The 22,963-nt window shown below is 37.7% G+C and overlaps 3 protein-coding genes across 3 annotated transcripts in view; 1 reads left to right on the top strand and 2 right to left on the bottom strand.

Annotated features, from left to right (window-relative positions):
* Positions 1 to 11,011, bottom strand: part of stk10 (serine/threonine kinase 10) — a 71,581-nt gene extending 60,570 nt beyond the window's left edge. The window contains exons 1-2 of the mRNA XM_079585096.1: positions 10,527 to 11,011; positions 49 to 213 (exon numbers count right to left, since the gene is read on the bottom strand). Coding sequence (XP_079441222.1) covers positions 49 to 213; positions 10,527 to 10,685 — 324 coding nt within the window. The 5' untranslated portion in view covers positions 10,686 to 11,011. The remainder of the gene's footprint in view (positions 1 to 48; positions 214 to 10,526) is intronic.
* An 18-nt stretch (positions 11,012 to 11,029) lies between these two features.
* Positions 11,030 to 22,849, bottom strand: cytl1 (cytokine like 1). Its single transcript, XM_079585101.1, has 7 exons — positions 22,687 to 22,849; positions 20,972 to 21,057; positions 15,707 to 16,661; positions 13,286 to 13,638; positions 13,155 to 13,199; positions 12,346 to 12,492; positions 11,030 to 12,037 (listed from the first exon to the last, which is right to left on the bottom strand). Exons 4-7 carry the CDS (start codon positions 13,508 to 13,510, stop codon positions 11,978 to 11,980), a joined length of 477 nt encoding a protein of 158 aa, XP_079441227.1. The 5' UTR covers positions 13,511 to 13,638; positions 15,707 to 16,661; positions 20,972 to 21,057; positions 22,687 to 22,849; the 3' UTR covers positions 11,030 to 11,977.
* stk32a (serine/threonine kinase 32A) overlaps positions 16,614 to 22,963 on the top strand; it is a 92,860-nt gene continuing 86,510 nt past the window's right edge. Inside the window, exon 1 of the mRNA XM_079585099.1 lies at positions 16,614 to 16,663. The gene's annotated coding sequence lies outside the window, so the exon portion shown is untranslated. The remainder of the gene's footprint in view (positions 16,664 to 22,963) is intronic.

Raw genomic sequence — 22,963 nt, 5'->3', positions numbered from 1 at the left:
AACAGCCGTTTTTAAGAAAGGTCCGTTTGGTCAGTTTAACCAGCTTACCGACAGTTTGTTGTCGTAGAAGTAGGCATCCAGCAGTTTGACGATGTACTGATGGTTGCAAGATGCTAAGATGTCGATCTCCACCACATAGTCTTCCAGCTCCTCCTCACTTTTGGTTTCGATCACTTTAGCTGCAGCCAACACACCGGTTTCTTTATTCCGGGCCTGAAAGACAAACCAGTTTCACATCAAAACACGTCAGTGTGATCAACATTGCTACATCCTGCTGATATTCCCGTTCCACGCTTGTCCCTTTGGTGCGGTTATTTCACCAGTCATGTTTAGCTCACTAGTAGAGCTGCAATAATGGGCATTACCGCCGCTTTACTGCAAACGCAAGAAGTCACTGAACTTGATGCTGTCATTGATAAAGGTTTGATGGGCCATAAGTCTAAAGTATACTTCTGCCTACAGCGTGTGTGAAGCAAATGTCGTCACCAGAATAGTACACACACTGCCTGATTTTTGTAACCGTGCTTTGGGTCGCACATGCGCATTCAATTTGTTTTGCACTAATCAGTTGTTCCACAAGTTGGAAACACTGGTCCCTGGGCCATGAAACTAAAGAGAGAGAACAACCCTTGTGTGTGTGTGTGTGTGTGTGTGTGTGTGTGTGTGTGTGTGTGTGTGTGTGTGTGTGTGTGTGTGTGTGTGTGTGTGTGTGTGTGTGTGTGTGTGTGTGTGTGTGTGTGTGTGTGTGTGTGTGTGTGTGTGTGTGTGTGTGTGTGTGTGTGTGTGAGGGGGTTATGAGAGCCGCAACTTTAGTTTAAATGAATAAAATTAGTGCTGGGCAACGATTAATTGCACCCAAAATATAAGTTTGTGTTTACATAATATAGCCTATGTGTGTGTACTGTGTATATTATTTTGTATACATACACACACACACACATGCATGTATATATTTAAGAAAAATGTGTTATTTATATATAAAATATTAGAGATGCACAGATTATAATTTTCTAGGCTGATTTCTCATTGAGTTTGACCGATGCCGATACCGATTTTAGCCGATTTCATTTTTTCTAACCCCTTTTTACAGCACACACAAATATTTATTTTCTATAGCCCTATGTATTTATTTTATAAAACACCATATACTTTTACCCAAACAAAAAAAGTTTTCAATCAATATTTTTGAGTCTTCATTTTCTTTTCTGACATAGCCTACTCTAGTTCCTGTTAAAACACACGACATGCAAATAATGTGCATTGTGGGTACTTTTTGTGTGAAATCATTATTTTGTCCATTAAAAAGTGTGCTTTCACTTTAATTGAGCATGAGCAGCGCGGCAGAAATAGACTCTGTGCTGAATCCCACGCTTCACTGCTGCTGCGACGCTCCTGCTCGCGGTGTGAACGCACTCATTGTGTAACATGCACGCTGAAAAAATACGCGCCGCTCGCGCTTGCGGTGTGAAACGGCCGTAATTCACGAGGTTTCCTACATGTGATCCATGTGCATGTGTGATGCTGATGTTGCGCGATGTTAATCATGTGGCGCCCGAGTGCATTTGACCAGCATAAAATCGGCATATGTCAGACTGACCGGCCAAATCGGCCAATTTCGGTCACCAGCCGATCAATCGGTGCATCTCTAACTTATATATAATAAAAATGATGTATAAATAAATATACAGTATACATGCAAATATTTCTTAAATATATACATGCATATGTGTATATTTCTATACAAAATAATTATACACAGTACACACACACAAACTTTTATTTTGAATGCGATTAATCGTTGCCCAGCCCTCAATCAGTCATAACTTCTGGAGAAAAATAGTGCAGACACTGGACAAAGATGAAACTTTCTAAATAAATATGTCGACCGCCTGTGTTCACACTCACTGTGTCACACAAGTCCTGTAAAGTGAAGTCAACGCATTTCGCTCGCCCCCTGGTGTCTTAACCCCCGCTCTCTCCCTCTCCATGTAATCGAATGGGACACGAGTCAATCTCAATATTAGGTAGCTCTCATCTTGCAGACGTATGTTCAAGTGTTTGTTTTCCCAATCATTTTGGTTTCAGTTACGGTAGTTATTTGATGCTATAAAAATGTTGTGTAACATCATTATTGACAGCAGTGCTTTTTATGCGGGAGTGTGGGACTAGCCTATACGTATGCATACACCAGCATACACACGTAAAGAAAACTAGATACAATCTGGGCTTTACTGGTGTTTAAAGGGGAAGGATTGAAAAAAGGTAATGCAGTAATTCTATATTTTGATGAACGATTTTTTTTTATATATATATATATATATATATATATATATATATATATATATATCATGCATTAATAAATCGCTGCATGAATCAATGCACATAAGAATGTCCATGATAAAGTCAAAATAAAAACATCTACAATGTGTCAAGTTTTTAGAAATGTACTTTTCTAAGGTTTCAAGTTATCTTGGTTTCGAAAAACTTTTATACCAAATATTTAAAAAAAAAATCGATTACTTTTAATAAAAAGTTGTGATGTAACCATCAAGTAAAATGTAATTTGATAACATATTTTCTCTTACACCTTGAATAAATGTGAGCGCACACATATTAACAATAATTGTAATTATTTTCAATAAAGTATTTTAACAAATATCTGAGCATTTTGAAATGTGAACTAACCGTGCCTTGTCATAAAGATTAAATGATCGAGCATTTTAGGACTTGATGACCTTGAGGCTCATGAGGTTTTCCAGGTGCTCTTTATAGGATATCGTTTTCTTGTTGTACGTTTTTTTCTGCATTCACCACATGACTTTTTGATTAAATTTTTCAAAACCAATGAGCAGTGAATGTTTTTCAGTGAATATCTTTCCAGATATTAGGCCAGTTTTCTCACCTAGCATAGCATGTGATCTCTGTCAATGCTACAGGTAACATGTAGTGCTAGTATGAGTCACTCATTGTGGTTAGCTGGCATGTTTTTAGAGGAAACACGGTTGCCAAACCACTCAAATGCAAGACTTCCGCTTATTTGTCAACCAACTCAACTAAAACATGATTTGGCACAACTAACAAAAAGCAAGGCTTGAGTAAGTTGAACTGTGATGGTTATCATCAATACAAATGTAATACAGGAGGGCATGAAAGTAGGGCAGGTTTAGATGGTTAATTCATTAAACAAGTTTTTTTTTTACATTTTATGAAAACATACAAACAATGCTAAGGTACTGCTGTGGTTGCTTTGGTGTTCTGGGTGGTTGCTAGGGCATTATTGTGCAGTTGCTAGGGTCATGCAGAAAGACAGATGAGTCACACCCTGATGTGACGCTTGACCAAGTAAACACGATTCTAGCGAACATCTGTCTTATCCTCCGCTCAGTTAAATAATGGGAAAAGAAACTCCACAATCTGAATATTAAACGCCTCTGAAGAGGCTTGAAGAGAACGCATTCATATTCAATGTGTTGACGTAATTTCCACTGAAACAGGAACAGGGCGGGACTTATCAATCAGCTCCTCCCCCTTTTTAATTAGCCAATAGCGTTTAGTTTATATCACAGCTTGGCCAGAGCCGTTGAGCTCAGTAAAGCTCCTAATCTAACAGTTTCTCCTCATAATCTCCATATCTCTTTAAAATACAGCATTCTGTGCAGAATTCAAATGGGAGACTCGCGATATGATCCGCTCTGTGCGTTCATGCGGTGGTTCTCGTGTCTGAATCGTTCCCTATCCCCTATATTGTGCGCTATGTGCCATTCGCCATGTAGAAAATAGTAAATGTGTGACCGATTTGAGCTGCAGCTTCAGCGTGTATTCCTAATGTAGGGGGCGGGGCTTCATATTCTAGAGAGCATTTGATTGGACAGAATCTGATGAGAAGCTGAAGTGCTGACTGATGTCATCCTAACCATTGATTCATATTGGAGGAAGTGAGAGACTAAGTTGTGAACGCTTATATCTTATATCTTATTCTAAATGTGAATTTTGTCATTGTTTTGGAGCACAATAGCTTATAGATAACAGTAAGACTAGGACTATGTTTTTGGTATATTAAAAGCCAAAAAACTTCATTTTGATTTCAAATATGAAATCAGAACCATATTAGAAAGCCTTTGCACAGATGCATAGATTATAGAACAACATCTTCCTTTGCATTACTTCTGTAACTAAAAACATGGAGATAAATAATGGCGTCTAAATTCTCAAAAATGACATACAAAAAGAACGTCAGTAAAGGATGGATGAAAAGTGTGAGAATAATTTTCATCTGTTAACATTAGTTAACATCAACTTACAATGAAAAATAGCCTACTTCTAAAGCGTTTATTTATCTTAGTTCATGTTACCATAATTTTTATTTTTTTTAGAATCAATAAAAAATAGTATCTGTTACTAATGGATCAGAGCTACCATGAACAGTATTTTTATTAAGTAACGTTAACAGATATTTAAAAGTACTGTAACAAATGTTTAGCTCATTATTAGTTACAGTAATTGTTAGTTAATGCATTAGCTAATGACCAATGCTACCTCTTATTGTGAAGCGTTACCAGTTTCTCTAATTTAATCATACTTTTTTTTAATCCATGCTTAAAACTAAAACCTTCAATCATAATGCTTTTTTAGACTACTTCAAACTTTCTAGCCAGGCTTTCTCAAAGCCAACATCACATTTGTATATCAAGTCTATCAGTTTTCTGAACATTGTTTCATTGGTTGGACAAACCGATGAGAGAGAGATTTTGAGAACAGTTCAAGGGCTCATCGCCTCAAAGAAGCATAACCATAAATAAAGCCCCAAATCCACTTACATATCCAGAGAGAGGATTATGGCCCCCGCTCAAGTCAAAGCTTCGGATCTGAGCTAAATATCCTGGAGAAGGGCCATCAAAACAACACCCTGAGCAACACCAGCACACGAGCGTACTTTCAACCCCGTGGATGGTCATTTCAACACCCATAAAGAAGATACACCTGTGTTTACATGTGTTGACAGTGACACTGTGTTCTGTGTAGATAAAACTAATTTAATATTTGATGACTTTCACAATGGAACTGAACTAAGTTCAGCTAAACAACAATGACATTATTTTCTTTTGAAATGATCATTAAATTATTTTCCTGTGTATCTCTGTAAAGCTGCTTTAAAACAATCTGTATTGTATAAAGCGCTATAAAAAAAATAATGTTGACTTGACAGTGACACTCAAGCTGTTCTACAGACTTTACATGTCATGTCTGAGAAATGTGACTTTTCCTTGTTGGTTTAATTTAATTATTTCAACCAATTTATTTAGCAGTTACTAGCTAAAAGTAACTACCGTATTTCCCATACTATGTCACACTTTTTTTTCATAGTTTGGCTGGTCCTGCGACTTAGAGTCAGGTGCGACTTATATATCAAAATTAATTCATACCGACTGAGATGAACCAATAAAAAATATTACCGTCTACAGCCACGAGAGGGCGCTCTAGTTAGCGGAGTTGTTCAGAAGCGACACAGAGGAAGAAGAACTCAATGGATTCAGTCAGAGCCGTTACGGGAGCTTGGTGAACTTGCTGACCGGTAACTTGTTGGACCCGCCGGCTAATGTAAATTTAGCCTATTCAGCCTCTCAGGTATATGTTCTTTATTGTGCAGCTGAATAACTGTTAATGTGTTACGCTAACATACCGGACACCTTCAGCCTGTTGTTCTGTGTGCTGTTGTGGAGCTGAATAACTGTTAATGTGTTACGCTAACACACCGTAATAAAGGTAGGTAATAAAGGTCTTCTGAAGCAAAGCGTGGGTTTATGTAAAAAAAATATTCATATTTAACACACTACAAAGTAGAATTCTAGCTTCCAGCCAAACTGCCAAACGCAGTCTCTACTTACATCTAAAGCGCAACTTACGAGATGTATGACGTCAGAAGTCGCGAAGTGCGTAATCATGGCGTAGCGTAAATATCAGCAGCGCGTCGCATTACTCGCTTAAGTTGCGCTTTACACTTAAGTGGTATGTTCGTTTGGCCGGAGGCTAGTTATGTTTACTTTATAAAGTTTTAAATATGGATATTTTGCATTTGATTGCCACCCATGTCATTATAAAGCTTGAAGGTCAGGGTGTTTATTAATATAACTCAGATCGTATTCCTCTGAAAGAAGAAAGTCATAAACACCAAGGATGGCTTGAGGGTGAGTAAATCATGGGCTAATTTTCATTTTAAAGTGAACTACTCCTTCAATTGCCTCAAGGAAATTAATTTAAATATACATTTTAAGGTGTAGAAACATTATTCTAAAAGTAATTAACCTAATTAAACTGAGTAAAATTGTGCCTCGAACAATACTATCTTTACACAAAAGCTAAGCCTTGGACTCATTTGTCATTATTATTGCATTTATTATGATAAATGGAGCCAATTTCACTACAATTCAATGACCAAATGAAAGGGCATGACAAACACAAATACACTTAAGTGTACGATTATCTCCCAGTCTTAAGGTTCAGTACAACGACTCCAATGGTTTCAATGAATTGTGCAGCAACCGCAAAGCTACAAATAATAATGGCGGAAACAATAAGGCCTAAACTAGATCCTTACATGGAGAATGCTGTAGTTTAGCTAATATGCATAAAATGTTCATCTCCACCAACAGAGAAGACGCTCTTATCACTGTAGAGCCAACAGCACTGAACGCTGGAGATTAGCAGACCTCGGGGATCTGCGCCAGACACACGTGATTTCATCTCAAGCTTCACTCTGACCACCATCTTCACCACACAGCAAACTTCATCCCTGACAGGAGTCCAGGTCCGGCGGGTTCACACCGCTGCCATGTGCGTACACACGGGTGCCATCAATAATTAACAATCAGAGAGATACTCAGCAGTAACTAACCCAAATACCAGGAGAAAACACACACACACACACACACCTCAGAGACAAAGTGGAGGAATCCAACACAACCCAACCGGCTTCACACTCAAACACTGAAAGAAATCCACAAATATTATGAGACTCATCTGAAATTTGGCCATGATTCGATTGAATTCAGTTCTGTTATTATTTTGGTGCGATTCATATTTATTTTGAAAAGACAACCAGATAAATCAAATGCAATTTCAAACCAGAAATAGAAGCAGAGTAAATACATTTGTAATTTTGTAATTATTAAAAATATCTGGCCATACTCTCTCTTAAATGTGATATTAAATATATTTTTGTTTCTGAAATAATTATTAGTTAAGTTGATAAGCATGTGCTAAAATATGTTTGTTTATGGCACATTTGGTACTCATTTGTTTTGCTCTGTCATTCTAAAGTAATTGTGAGATCTTGAGGATGAGGAAGTATTAGGCTATACATCATTCTCTAAACTGCATAGATATTTTTGATGATTATAATGAGACTGTTCTAGCTTTATTTCAGGGGGCCATTCACACAGAACGTGTTTTTCCATTCCAATGCGCTATTTTCATTGTTTTTCTATGTAAACACACGCTAGACGGGTGTGTATAACGGTGTGCTCGCGTCTTTTGCAATGTCTCGCGATGACATGGCCTTCTAAAAACGCGGCCCTCAAGTTAAAGGTATAATGTCCTTTTCACAAAATGTAAAATAAGTGAGTGTGTATGTGAAGTTTACCCCACCTCAAAATACCCCACAGATATTTTTATATCGCATGTTAAAATTGTCCCTTTTTGAGGGTGAGCAAAAACGCACCGTTTTTTGTGTCTGTCCCTTTAAATGCAAATGAGCTGCTGCTCCCGGCACAGGGGGCGGAGCTTCAACAGCTTGTGTCCTTTTACCTCACACACACATGCACTGAACATTTCAAAAACTTTTATGCCTTTTATGTTCAAATTGGAGTCAGAAAGATGGAGAGACTCAAGAAGAAGTGACAACATGTAGAAGCAACAGGACATTTCTGAATGGTTAGTTGATGAATTTATGTAGCTTATGTGTAGTTATCTTCTAGTCATTGATTAGCATATTCTGTCATGATAATCTATAAATCGTGTTCAGGGGGCGGGGTTAATGTAAATTCTAGGGTTGGAGATGTCACTAACTCGGGAGGAATGTCATGTAGTTCCTACCAGCCGTTTGTTGTAGTTCTTAAAAATCAATTTCTTTAAAAGCAAATGTCTTCCTTTGCTTTGAACTTTGAGGTTGTAACTTTGCAGATGTTGTTTTATGATCAAACAGCAACATTACACACGTAAAGTTAGAAAAGTGAAATCATAATCTTTAAGACGGTCTTAAAAACTAGAAGTTAGCCAAGGAGTAAGGAATCTTTTTTTATTCAAAATAGATAAATTATGTTTTTATGTAATAGACTTTTTGAATGTTATGACCAGTCTTAAAGAAAATAAATTAGATTAAAATTTCTAAGCAAAAACGCATTCTGTGTGAAAAGGGCCTAAAATTAACACTCGCTCGCCAGTTGGCCGGTAATATTTTTATGAATTCTTACAGTGGATGTTCCTGAATAAACGTGAACTACGCACAGGACAGTTGATGGGCCAGAGCTTCATCGCCACGAATGTTTAAAGGACAAGTTCGGTATTTTACACTTAAAGCCCTGTTTACAGATCGTTTCTGATGAAAAATTTGCTTCTAATTTAACCATTTGTTCTTATTTTATAACTGACTATTTGCTTGTTTTTAATAATATTTTACATTTATATTAGTTAGGAAATATTAGTTATTCACCGGTATCTAAAAATGTGGTGTCATTACTGCCTATTTTTGCAAAAACAAAAGAAATATGAATGGCGTCACCAACCATTGGCAGTGTGGCAAAAAGTTAGTTTATAAACACAATCCCCTGTACGTGTTCACAGGATGTTCTTTCATAGAGCCGCGTGTTTGAACATGTCCAGGCAGAAAAACTCGACAGTACGAAGGTGTAGGAGTTTGATCAGTCTCTGATTCGAGATTTCATGATTCATTGTTACTAAACTAAGACCGATAAGCAGCAGTCAGAGAGACGTTTGGGCTACTACACTTCAAGTGATACTCGCATTCATGTCGTTTCAAACCTGTATGAGTTTCTTTCTTCTGTTGAAGACAAAAGAAGGTATTTTAAAGCATGTTTGATTACCAACATTCTTCAAAATATCTTCTTTTGTGTTCAACAGAAGAAAGAAACTCATACAGGTTTGAAACAACATGAGAAAATTATGACAACATTTTCATTTTTTGGTGAACTATCCCTTTAAAGCAAGACCAGATGATATAGTTTTGTATTGTTATTATTAGTAAAGCATTTGAAAAAAATTTTAACAAGTTATTGAGTCTCTAATAGCACATTACTCTATTTATTTAGTTTTTCATTACACAGTTGCTCATTTCATAAGCATTATATTTTACACTACTGCAGATGAATCTGAGGTCCAAGAACAAATCGCAAATGTGCACAAATTCAAAACCTTCATATTATGGACATCATGTATTATGAGAATTGCCCCCATTACAGTATTACTGGATCGCTCCACTGTGAAAGCTGTCTTTACTAAGATTGTATTTAAACCCATGCAACCCGGTCTTTAAGGGTAAGAGGGTTACCGTGACCCTGGGTGTCACACAACACTGTGTTGGGGACAAAAGGCAAATTCAGCGTTTCCTACACGAGGGTTCCTCTCCGCCTATCGAAACTGCAGCACATTCCAGCATCTTCCTACACAGTGACTCCGAGTGGCCCCTGAGGGCCCCGGGCTGAACCCATGTGACCTGTCAGGGAGTCTTTGTGGCTGAAGAGTGAGTGCCATTAACTGGAATGGTAATTGAGTTAGCCTATCTTATCTAATGTTTGATCTGATGGTTTTACTGAGGGTAGTAACACCATAAAGGGACGCATCACTTCATGTCACATATCACAATCACAACACATGTCAGTACATGAAATATTGAGTTGCATTCAAAACCATCTAGTCAAGTGTGCACAAGTCTCTTGATTGTCTCATAAGGGCTCTTTTCACAATTCAAACAAACACAATGTTGGTAAAAGTAAAAAAAAAAAAAAGTAAAAAAAAAAAAAGGCTCAAATACATAAATAACACAATTAAATACATAATTCAAGGGTTCCATGGCAGAAAAGATCGTGGATACATTGTTTTGTATGTGAACAAAATGTTGTACACTAAAAAAGTGAGACAATAGTGTCAATAAGAAGGCAAATTGTTTATGTTTTTCGGAATGAATTCTCACTGTCATAAACACAACAGGTTGCCAATTACGGGAAATTTTCAAAGTCCTACTATGCTGAAGGCTTAGCTTATGAATATTAATTAGACAAAACGACGTTCGCTAAGCAGGCTTAACTGATTGGCTGAAAGACACGCGGGTGCGCTAGTTAGCTGGCAAATCAGCGAATCTGGTAAAGGCCAGGCTTATGAATATTAATCATTGTAATTAGTAAACGAAGAGACGTCAACATGACCACGGTAATATTCATGAACTAATCCTTCACCATGGTAGAAGTCGTAGTTTCGTTTCGCTGTTTAACAGGTTTATTAATATCCGAACTCACCTTATAAACTTTACCGAAGGCACCGTCGCCCAGTTCCCCGATAATTTCCCACATGTCGTTTGGATTTACATCCCGATGAACGTGCTCATATTGCTTGGTTTTCTTCTTGATGTCAAGTGCTGGAAACCGGATCATCTTGCTGAATTTAGCGAAAGCCATTTTTAAAAATAATATACAGGTAACTTAGGAGCCACAAATGCTAAAAAAATAAAAAATAAAAATTATGTAGATGATGACTTAGTTGACTTCAGAAAAAAACAACAGCGTCTGGGCTGAAAACTATCCGACACTCCACAGGAAATATAGACATCTTCATCACTTAAAAAAAAAATTAAAATAACTTCCAAGTTGTACAAGACTTATTCCACTCCATCCATGAGAAAACATGCGCCGTCTGAGGCGAGTGAAACACTCATATTCACCTGTTCACTCACTGCCTGTCGTGTGTGTGTGTGTGTGTGTGTGTGTGAGACAGATCCACGCCCACTGCACAGAATTATGGGAATTGTAGTTTTTAAAGTTCATCATAAAGTATCCTAAACAACACTACAGACTTGTTTTGTATTTACAATGCTGCCTTGTTATGTCTCATTGTGTCCTGTAGTCAAGACGCACAGAAAAAAAAAAAAAACTACTGATAAAATATGAGAACGCCCGAGTTAAAAACAAAACTGCTGCACACAATCTCCACCTTGTGGTGAATTTGTGTTACTTTTTTCTTTCTTTTTTATTTAGAATACAAAACACTTCATGATGGCATATCATAATGCACTGTACACACTTTATATTGAATATAGTGGATATAAAACAATTTTTTTAAGTAATAAACATTTATAAAGTCACAAATAACGATTTTCATCACATTACAGCACTGCAGTTTTATACACATATTGTATATGTAGTCGATGACATGATATATATTTTTTCCCAGATGTTTACTTGTTTGAAAATACATTAAAAAACATTCTATGCATGTTTTGAGTTTATTTTCCTAAATAATTTTCTTTCAAATTTTTTGAATGTCTTAAAGTGAAGTCAAAGAAGTGAATATTTATTTTCGTAATATTACTAATATTTGAAAAAGATTTTGTCCATCAAATCAAAGTCTGTGTCATGTGACCAATCTGCAAGACGATATATTATTACAATGTGATAAAAACATTAAAACATTGAAAACTTGTTTTGTTTTTGGAAAAACCTGAAATCATGATGATGATGTGAACGTATAGATGTAAGAACATTTTTTACCTTTTAATTGTTTAAAATCTTAACAGATTTTTTTACAACTTTTAAAAAAAAACTTTTAACAGAAACTTTTAACAGTTAAAAACGTGATACCAGATGTTATTCATAATCAGTATAGTAAAAAAAAAAAAAATATATATATATATACGTTTTTCTTTTTCATTAATGGGCTCTTTATGATCTTTGTCCAGTGATGTGAGATGGTGTCAGCCTCTCCGTCCTCTGTGCTGTAATGCTTCACAGTTATCATGGGTAAAAACCAAGTCCTGAAACAGATCAACTACTTTTCAGGCACTCAGGTATAAAAAATTAATGAATTAAAACCTGGTTATAGACAGGTTTGGTGGTATGGGTGAGTTAAGGTTAGACAGATATAATTGAAATGAATTACAGCTGTAATTACATGTATGTATTTTTTAAACATAAATACAATGTAAAAACATGCATCGTATCAAATTATTCATTTTAAATGTCAGTAGTTAAAGACACCTAATATAAAGCGGGACCAAAAATGTATATAATATATATATATATATATATATATATATATATATGAAATAAATGCTTGACTTACGCCGTGACATTTTTGTGATATAATGATATAGAGTTGTCTAATCATGGCAGCGAGTCTTTGCACTTCCCTGTTGTAGGAACACCGGCGTTCTCTCAGGCCGCCCAGCAGAGACACATACGAGTTCATAGTGAACATTACACACGCGTTCTGTTATAACACACAACATTTATGATTGACCATACAAGACTTTTAACATATTTCAAAAAAAAAATGTACAGTCTATGATTTCAAAGCACACATGCAGGTGAAGCTCGAAAAATTTGAATATGGTGCAAAAGTTAATTTATTTCAGTAATTCAACTTAAAAGGTGAAATTATTATATTATATAGACTCATTACATGCAAAGTGAGATATTTCAAGCCTTTATTTGTTATAATTGTGATGAATATGGCTTACAGCTTATGAAAACCTTTTCACAATATTCTAATTTTGAATTTGGGGTTTTCATAAGCTGGAAGCCATAATCATCAACATTATAACAAATAAAGGCTTGAAATATCTCACTTTGCATGTAATGAGTCTATATAATATAATAATTTCACCTTTTAAGTTGAATTGCTGAAATAAATTAACTTTTGCACCATATTCAAATTTTTCGAGTTTCACCCTGTATATTATATATGATAAAATAAAATAAAAAGATCTGAATCGTAAGTTTATTATTATTATTACTTGCTTAACTGAGGTGGAATGATCCAGACATGAGATTCTGAATGTGCTTAAAATTAGTGTGTCATTACTTTACATTGCAAGCTAGCTTTATCTCTCAAATGTTGAATGCATAATTGTGCAATAGTGTGTTACTCACATGAACATCGATGTACAGGTCGGGCAGGTGAGCTGCGCATCTAAACTGCAACACAAGGCACAATAGAAACATCAGCTTTTGTTTAGTCACGGCATTGTTGCACTCACCTCAACTGGATGTGTTAGACTTACAGTGTCGTGGTCTTTCTTAATGTCCGCCGCTCTTTGAGTGATTTCTTTACCCATGCTCAGCACTTTTGTGTAACAGGTTGGTGGTATGGGGTACGGCTGAGCCCAAACCAAGGGCGTCAGAACTAGAACCAGCACCAGAACCATGCTTTCTGCTCTCTGTGAACAACACTGATGTCTCTGTGCTGCATTTATACACTTCAACATGTTGTGTTCATTACCAAACATGACACCATGAATCAATCAGCCTGGAATTCACATCATTGTCTTCTCCAGTTCTGTTGCTGAAACACTGGTGCTTGTGGTTTTGCTCAGCCAAGTGTTGTCACAATATCCAACAATATATGCAGGAGTATCTACATACGCAATAACAATTGTAAACAACAACGTAATAAACATGAATCATGTCAATATTTAGCACCACAAAAATGTTTTGCACAAATTACAACCAACAATTTTGCTCCAATAAAGATGGTTAGTACGCTTGTTTACCAAGAGGACAGTGCCGATGAAGAAAAGATTGAGATTGTATCGTTTTTGTTAGTGTCCTTTTATATGTTTGATTGCATTACAAGTGATTTCACAGAATGTTCTTCAGAAAGAGTAGGCTACTGTATCTCTTGATCAAAACACATGCGAAGAAGAAGCAAAGTGATATTCTGAATCCAAAACCGCCCTTAAATCCTGGATTGAGCCTTTGGGTCCATTTTTTGGGTTAATTTTAAAGTGTTTGTCTAGGTTTTGTGTAACCTAGCTCATGGATGAAACAACACAATATCTGGGTAGTTTTTGTGTAACCTGATCCTGGTCGGGGTAACGTACGTTATCCCAGTGGTTGAGTTATTTTTCGCAGGCCTTTTCGCCACCTCTTCAGGAGAGAGCAGTGCAGCTGAGCTACCTGTCTTCGGTAAAATACAGTTTTGTGTACATTTTATTGTAATCTATAAATTCGTTATTGTTCTGTATATCGTTTATGAAGCAACATACAGGAGGAGCGCGATGCTGGTCACCTAACGAGTTAAGTGTCGCGTCGATCTTTTCGCGTGATGGAAAACTAAATGATCCCTTGCATAAAATTGTATGATCTTATTCAAAAAAGATACAGAGATACTTAGAAAGTTAAAATATTTTCTCATAACTGTGTCGATTGTTTATAGGCATTATGGAGTCAGTCACTCACAGCATATTTCGGCTACGAGTGAAACGGCGGTCTGAAGTTAGAAGTTCCCCGCTGAACACGACAGACACAAGCTCCGGCACGAGATCCTGCGGTGGAAACGTGACAACAGAGATGGTAGATTACAAATATTTCAAAAATTTTACTTCCAATATTTGTTAAACGAGCTTACGTATGCAATATGTACTGTAAAATATGATCGAAAATAAGAGAATTATCAGGCAAACCAGTGGTTATTGTTTGTGTGCAGTATTTTTTTTTTTAAACAAAGTGTAGAGGATTTAAGATCCGTAAACATTCATGAAGTAAAAAACTTTTTTTTTTTAAAGCTAGTAGGCCTACTATAGTAAAAATGAATCAACACAGTATGCTGGGTTAAATAAAGAACCCAACATGTGTTCTTTCCTAGGATTTACCCAGCCCTTGGGTTGAAAAAAACCCCAAATTGGGTTGTTTTTAACCCAGTGTTTTTTAGAGTTATTGAGTGCACTCATTCAATCCCACATTGCACCACAATAACGAGTGTATAACCGATGTACGCTCAAGCGTCTGTCCAAATTCGCTCACTCGTTTTCATTCACTCATTCAAGTGAACAGTATTAGTGGACTAACGTAGGGAATAGTGAATTAGGATTTAGGAGGCGATTTCAGATTCAGCCATACTGTATGTAAGCAGATGCATATGTAAAATAAGCAATCATCAAACATTCAACAGCATGAAAACAACCTAATGTTACTGAATGAAATGTTGATCCAGGATAGGACTGTAAAGCTTTGGAAGTGTTGATGGCAACCCCGTGTAATTCAACCCCAAATGTAGGCTAATTCAAGCCAAATCATTTGTAGATGTCTGCACGAAGAAAATGTATTCAATTAGACCCTTCGTTAGTTGTGAGAGTAAGCATGGAATTTATAGGCTTCAATGTCCTTGTAATTGTTTCTACATGGGCCAGACTAAGCGTAGACTGCAAGATAGATTATGGGATCACAAAAATGCTATTTATACAAGAAACAAAGATTAGGCCTACCCTATGGCAGTACATTATGCATCCGTACATGATTCTAATCCATCTATTTGAAAAAGTATTGCTTTGGAAACTGTAACTGGCTCTATTATAAGGGTGATAGATTACAAAGACATTTACAAAGGGAAGCATTTGGATTTTCCATTTTTCCTGGGTTGAATGAAGAATTAGATTTAAAGGAGTAGTTCACTTAAAAAAAAAAAATCCTGATAATTTACTCACCCCATGTCATCCAAGATGTCCATGTCTTTCTTTCTTCAGTCGAAAATAAATGTAGGTTTTTTAAGGAAAACATTCCAGGATTTTTCTCCATATAATGGACTTCAATGGCAACCAATGGTTTGAAGGTTCAAATGTCATTCTCAATGCAGCTTCAAAGTCTCAACACGATCCCAGTCGAGAAATAGGGGTCTTATCTAGCGAAACGATCGGTCATGTTCTTAAAAAATTATATACTGTTTAACCACAAATTTTAACCTCCTGGCCGGTGCGCCTGATCCTGCTGCTGTCTGGGGAAGCTCAGGTGGCAGCACAACAGCTACCCGTAGCGAACCTCCTGGCCTACAACGATCTCAAGCCGGCCATCCTTCAACAGGAACAGTCAGTGGAGCTGGGGGACAGCGGCCGACCTTTCGTGATGGCCCAACAGCTCCGGGACGCTTGCCGCGAGTGGCTGATGGCTGAGGAATGCTACGTCTAGGAAGTGGTCGATCTGGTAGTGCTTGAGCAGTTTATCGCTCGGCTACTACGTGGAACGGCGGAGTGGGTCCAGTGCCACCGCCCGACGTTGCTGACCCAGGCCATCCAGCAGGCTGAAGACCATCTGGTGGCATGCCCAGGGTTCGGCGAGCTCCTCCTTAACCTCTCTCTCTCCAACCCTCTACTTTTCTTCCTGCTTTCTCTTGCCCTATTCCTGCTCCTGGGTCGTGTATCAATGCGGCGGCCCCCACAGTGGGGAATTTTCTTCCAGGGGAACAGATTTGGGACACGAGGGGGCGTGGCAGAGTGGGGGCGTGGCAGAGTGGTGGCCATCTCCACCTTCCTACTCTCTCCGCCAATCTCTTGGCCATTCATCTGTCACTGGGGCGGCGGGAAGGCCTTGGCCGCCCTGCTGGAGATGTGGGGAACCGTGACTTCCCGTGTGCTGTCCCCGATCAAGCCGGGCAGTACCAAATACCTGTGTGTATTAAGGGGGGTACATATCAGGCTTTGGTGGATTCAGGCTGTAACCAAACCTCCATTCATCAAAGCTTGATGCAGCAAAGGGCATTGGATACGAGCCGCAAGGTTAAGGTGAGGTGTGTGCACGGGGATGTGGTGGACTACCAATTAGTGCCTGTTAGTAATCAATTTCGGGGAAAAACACATAGAATTAAGGTGGCGGTTACTTCCCACCTTAGGCATCCGCTGATTTTGGGTACAGATTGGCCGGCATTTACACAATTATTGGGGATTTTGTGTGCGGATGCTTCATGGGGGACAGGGCTGGGAAACGGATAAGCGGTGGCACAGGCTGGAGATGCTGTTTCATGACCTTCACAGACTGACTCTGAGCATTAGAGCTAATGCCACCTGAGCAAGATGACTTTCCTCTTGAGCAGTCTTGTGATGAGCCGCTTAAAAACGTGTATAACCGGGTCCGCACTATTGACGGACAACTTATTCAGCCTGACCAGCCGCATTTTTCACTTATAAAAGATAGGTTGTATCGGGTGACCCAAGATACCCAGACAAAAGCAAATACAACCCAATTATTAATCCCAAAAAGCCGTCGAGAAATGCTTTTCCAGGCAGCTCATTGTAGTCCCATGGCAGGCAACTTGGGGGAAGCAAAGATACGCGAAAGTTGGTGGTGTGCGGCGTGTCGTGATTGTCAGCTGGTTAATTCTCCGGGCATTTCAAAAGCGCAATTGCGCCATTACCACTGGTAGAGGTCCCCTTCGAGAGAATTGGTATGGACCTCATTGGGCCAGCACGTGAATGTCGTTTTGCATTAGTCCTGGTGGACTATGCAACACGATACCCAGAAGATGTGTCGTTACACACCATATCTGCTGAAAGCGGATGCACTGTTTCGCGTCATCTCCCGAGTGGGAATCCCCAAAGAGATTCTCACTGATCAGGGCACAGCGTTTATGTCATGTACATTAAGCAAACTAGACAAACGTTTAGGCATTAAATTGATTCGCACCAGTGTCTATAATCCACAAACAGACAGCTTGTTGGAACGAATTGTACATTAAAATCCATGGTTCGCAAGTTTGTAAAAGAAGACGCCAAAAATTTGGGATTGCGGTGCGGGAGGTTCCACACGCCTCCACTGGGTTCTCCCCATTCTAGCGTCTCTATGGTCGTCAGCCCTGCGGGGTGCTTGACGTTAGGGCTGCACGGTTAATCGCAATTTACATGTAATCGCACTTAAATCGAGATGGCTTATCGCGATTTTGAAATCGCAAAGGCTGCGATTATCGTTTATGCGCGGCTTTGTAAACGCTGCTCCATCTGAAAGCATTGCGAGTTTGAGTCTCAATAACGTGCATTTGAAAAAGCAACATTTGAAAAGTCAAACATCTTTCCAAACATGAGAAGCATTTATGAACCTCTTGTCCAACAAAAGACAACATTTAATAACATGCATTTACTCCAAACTCACTTCATAACGACAGATGAAAATTAGAAAAGCTTGGGAGGAGGGGCCTTCAAACAGCCTTAGTGAAATTCAGTATGTCGTGGACCTCCAAGCAAAACTACAAACATTGGGACGGCTCTCGATGGAGAATTTGCTGCAGGCTCAGGACAAACAAAGTCGGCTGTACAACAGGGGTACGCGAGAGCGTCTATTTACACCGGGAGAGAGAGGACCAGGCCTGGACTTTATGTTGTGTTTTGTTCATGTTTTATTATATGTGGCAGCAGTCGTCCGTGAGGAGCTGCCGCCTTTACCTTAGTTTTGTTGTTTGTTTATTTTATGATTATTAAAGTTGTTAAACATTCGCCGGTTCCCGCCTCCTTCTTCCCACAACAACATACTGCGTTTATCAGTGTTAATCAGTGTTTCCTTCAGTTGGACAGTTTGACTCTTTAAAGCTACAATATGTAATTTTTTTCGCTGCTAGGTGTCGCTAACCTCTTACAATAACAAAGGCGTAGGTTTATGACGCAGTGACGAGCTGAATGCTGGGACTTGCTGTCAACCTGATGAATCTAATAATGATAATGTATGAGAGAAAACATTCATGTTTTTTAACATTACAGTGGTATGAAGCAGGTCGCGATTGCTAATAATAGACAGATATCACACGCGGATATAAAGGAAAAAGGATTAATTCTACCGAACTACCTGCAACTGCTGAATTACTACTCGCACAGGTCAGTTTATTTGACGAATTAAACTTGTGAGGTAACGCAGCGCTGTTTCACTCGCTCTAACGTTACACTATCATTCTAAACAGCATGTGTTGAAAGTTATAATGTTATTCTATGTGTTAGTTTGTTTGCTATATGAAACTAGTTGCTTACTAGTAAGCTAGATCAACATTAGAATAACATACAGATCATATTCTAACATTTTATCATGTTGAGCTATATAACATTGATTTGTTTTATGTACATTTGCTCACCTGTCTAATAAAGAATGTTCAAGAGCGGTGTCGCTGTCAAGTCGTGACTCGTGAAGCTGTGTCAAGTCCAAGTTTGTCACGGACGTGGAGCTCTCTGCATCTCCTTCTTTGTCTCAAAGTCTGCTTGCCATGGTCCATAATGTTTGAACGAAATAAGAACAGCGTGCCGCTAAACGTTATGCACTACGCAGTTGTCCACGTCTGTCGCCATGGTTACGTCATGGCTATGGCAGTACGAGCGGAAACAGAGGATAGCGTGGATATTGCGTCATTGACAGGTGAATTTTTTTTTCGGGACGGGCCATTATTTAAAATTGGAATTTTTAAACAACTGCAGGAAATATATCACACTGTGCAAATTATTTTTGGATATTTTATTACAAAATTCTTACATATTGTAACTTCAACTTTTTGTATGAGTTTGTAGTCTTTGTAACAGTGTTTACCTAAACACAAAATTTGTTGCAAAAGACACCTTGAAACAAAGATGTTCAGCTGATGTAGTTTTCAGCATCATAAAGTAGAATAATTCACTAATCTTAACAATGACCAAAAGTGTTTATTTGTTATTAATAGATTATAGGCTACTTAACAACAATACTTTCTTGCAACAGATCAGACATTCTGAATTTTGATTTTTAAAATATATTTTTAAAAGACAAACAGACATCAAGAATCAGCATATGAATCTCAACAATGGTGACATGCTTCATGCAATGCATGCTGGAAACCACCATAGTATAAAACTCATGTCTCCCAGCATGCAGTGCGGCATGAAGCATGTCACCATTTTTGAAATTCATATGCTGATTCTCAATTAATCATAATTAATCTTAATTAAACGCAAAGTTTTGAAAACAGGTTTCAAAGTGCATGTTTTTGAAAAACAGTCTCCATGTAAACAACAAAAACATGAATCTCTGAAGATGATGACGGCATGCACATGCATATTACGTGTTTGGTCTATAATGTTTTATTGCCATCTACTGGCCTGGCAGCAGAATACAGCGTGAAAACAAAGATGATCAGCTGATGTAGTTTTCAGCATCATAAAGTAGAATAATTCACTAATCTTATCACTAACCAAAAGTGGTTATTTGTTATTAATAGATTATATTCAACAACAATACTTTCTTGCAACCGATCAGACATTCTGAATTTTGATTTTTAAAACACATTGTGGGAATTTTCTTTTAGACACAGACATCAAGGATCAGCATAGGTTGTATTTCCTTTCGTCCAAACGAAACAAAACACTGATCTCAATAATGGTGACCAATCAATTATAACTTTAACTCTGATTCAGAGTCTGGGGCTGTTTATACGATACAGTTTTCAACTAAAAACATACAACTTTTATGTGTTTTGGCCGATTGTTTACATGACAATGGCGTTTTGGGAGTTTTGAAGTTTTGAAAACAGGTTTCAAAGTGCAATGTAAACAACAAAAACGTGAATCTCTGAAGACGTCTATAATGTTTTATTGCCATCTACTGGCCTGGCGGCAGAATACAGCGCTTTTAGTCATTTTCATGGATCCGTCTGAATGGGGATCGTTTCGACAATGGTGTCGTCTCTACGCAGAAAACTCAAAGGAAAAACTTCTCTGTTTTAAGCATATCGTTGTCGTGTTAATGCACCCTTACTTTAACACTCTTTGGTGGGACCATATGTACTCTGTGTAGAGTTAATTTTGCTGTGTGCACTTCTTTTTCACAAGGGGTTTGTAACAAAACCGTTCCCCAAAAACAAGTACACAGTTGCCTGCAGCACTTGCATGTAGAGAGGCACAGAGGGCTATAGTGTGTGTATATGGGGAAACCGGAAAGCTTATTAAGTAAACAAATGAACTATAAATGTCACATACCTGCGGTGACTGATCACATGCAGTCTGTTCAAGTGAATACAGGCTTCTGAGAATAACAATGTCCTGGACAGACGAGAATCTGCAATCTAGAAAAGAAATGCTCAATGTTCACAAAACCTTGCATGATTCTCAAAATCACTAAAGTTTGAAGGTTATAAAGCAATATGTGCTTTGAATACATTTAAGATCTAGGCAATTATACGTATAGCTAATTGAAAAGCCAAATCTAATTATGTTAAATCTCCAGGGAAACACATTTTAATTGTAAATTAGTGCAGTATGTGTAAATAACTATGCAATGTAAATGAAACCCTAATTCAGTCCTGCTCCACTAGATGGAAGCACAAGTTCTCCAGCTGATCATTGCTTGTCATTCCGTCGCCGTTTGACCTTCCCTGCTGAGAACTGTAGTCTTCTCCTCCTGGATAAACAACGCTTCTATCATTTAGCAAAGACACAAGCTCATCAGTTTAAGTCAGTGAAAAGAAGCATGCTTGTGCGATAAAACGTGTTGTGTAAGTCTATTCAGGAAAGGTGACTAGTGTATTTGTAAATGCCAGTTAAGCTATAAAAGAGCTGTGTGTGCATGAGGCATCTAATCTTGTAAAGTACTCCGGTGTGCCAAGAGCGTAATGGTGATTTGGCTGGATTTTGAGAGATCCTATTGCTCTCTTACCGCCTAAAAAGAATTTCACTTTCAAGTAAATTTATTAGCCTCACATGCCTGTGTAAAAATGCAAGCGAAGCAAATATCTAAATTCACATGACCTTGGCCCTTGACATGCACAATTAAGATCTGCAATGGTTTATCTATAGTTTTGATGTGGATACATTCATCTATTCTATTCCACAATTATGATGCAATTATTATTTTCCACAATTACAAACTTTTGCTTGACTTTAAACTAGTGCTGTCAAATCAATTAATCATGATTAATCACATCTAACATACAGAAAATAAATTGCATATATATATATATATATATATATATATATATATATATATTACAAACTTTTATGTTAGATGTGAATAATTGTGATTAATCAATTTGACAGCACTACTACAAATCTTCTAAAATTTACTTTAAAACTCGAGAAGTGCTTAAAAATACTATTTTGTTTAAATGCTGTTTTTTTTTTTTTTTTACAGTTTTTAATTATGGCAATTTTCGCTCAAAGTTTTAATTTGAGGAATGTGTCATGTGGTGTAACCATCAAGTAAAACATACAAAATATTTGTACTTTGTGATTATCTTTGTTAAAAAAAAAAAAAATAATTATTCAAAGCTACTTTTAATAAATACATAAAAAATAACAAATAAATGTATCATGTATGTTTGAATCATGAATAGTGATTACATTCGACGACCTAACCTTGCCATGTCATAAAAGGTCAAATAAATAGATAATTTTAAGAAACTTACTGACCTTGACATTAGGGTCTGCCAATAATTGTCTCGTCACATGACAACAAAATGGCTTTCTGTTAGCCTACACCACACTGATTTTGATTTGACTGGCTACACTTACAAATATTATTTTAAACTTTTCCTTCGATAATAATAATCTCTTTTTTTTTTTACGATTTTAAGAAATTACAATAGATTATAAAGTCGTATACAATGTATTTTAAAACGAATTCTTGAATAAATTAATAAAAGGTTATGGGAAGAACAACAGCGCAGTAACATTGCGTATACAGTACAGTTGCCTACTTGAACCACATCATGCATGCATAAATGAACCTTCCCGACATCATCATCATCACATGCGATGCCCATCAGATGTTTCCACAGACGCATAGTGAGGAGTTGATCAACAGTTGAGGACGTGAGCTCAGCTGTGCAGCTCTCAGCAGTCCGTCACACACACACGCGCACACACACACACGCACACACACGGTGATCTGGATCAGATCAGATGTCCTCTGCTCGGAGACTGGGGCTGTCCGCGGATGTGTGTGTGTGTGTGTGTGTGTTGTGATGCAGGCAT

Source organism: Phoxinus phoxinus (assembly GCF_949152265.1).
Source record: "Phoxinus phoxinus genome assembly, chromosome: 17".
In the NCBI taxonomy this organism is placed as follows: domain Eukaryota; kingdom Metazoa; phylum Chordata; class Actinopteri; order Cypriniformes; family Leuciscidae; genus Phoxinus; species Phoxinus phoxinus.
Note: the sequence above shows the minus strand (reverse complement) of the source record. Positions and strands in the feature narration are given on the sequence as shown.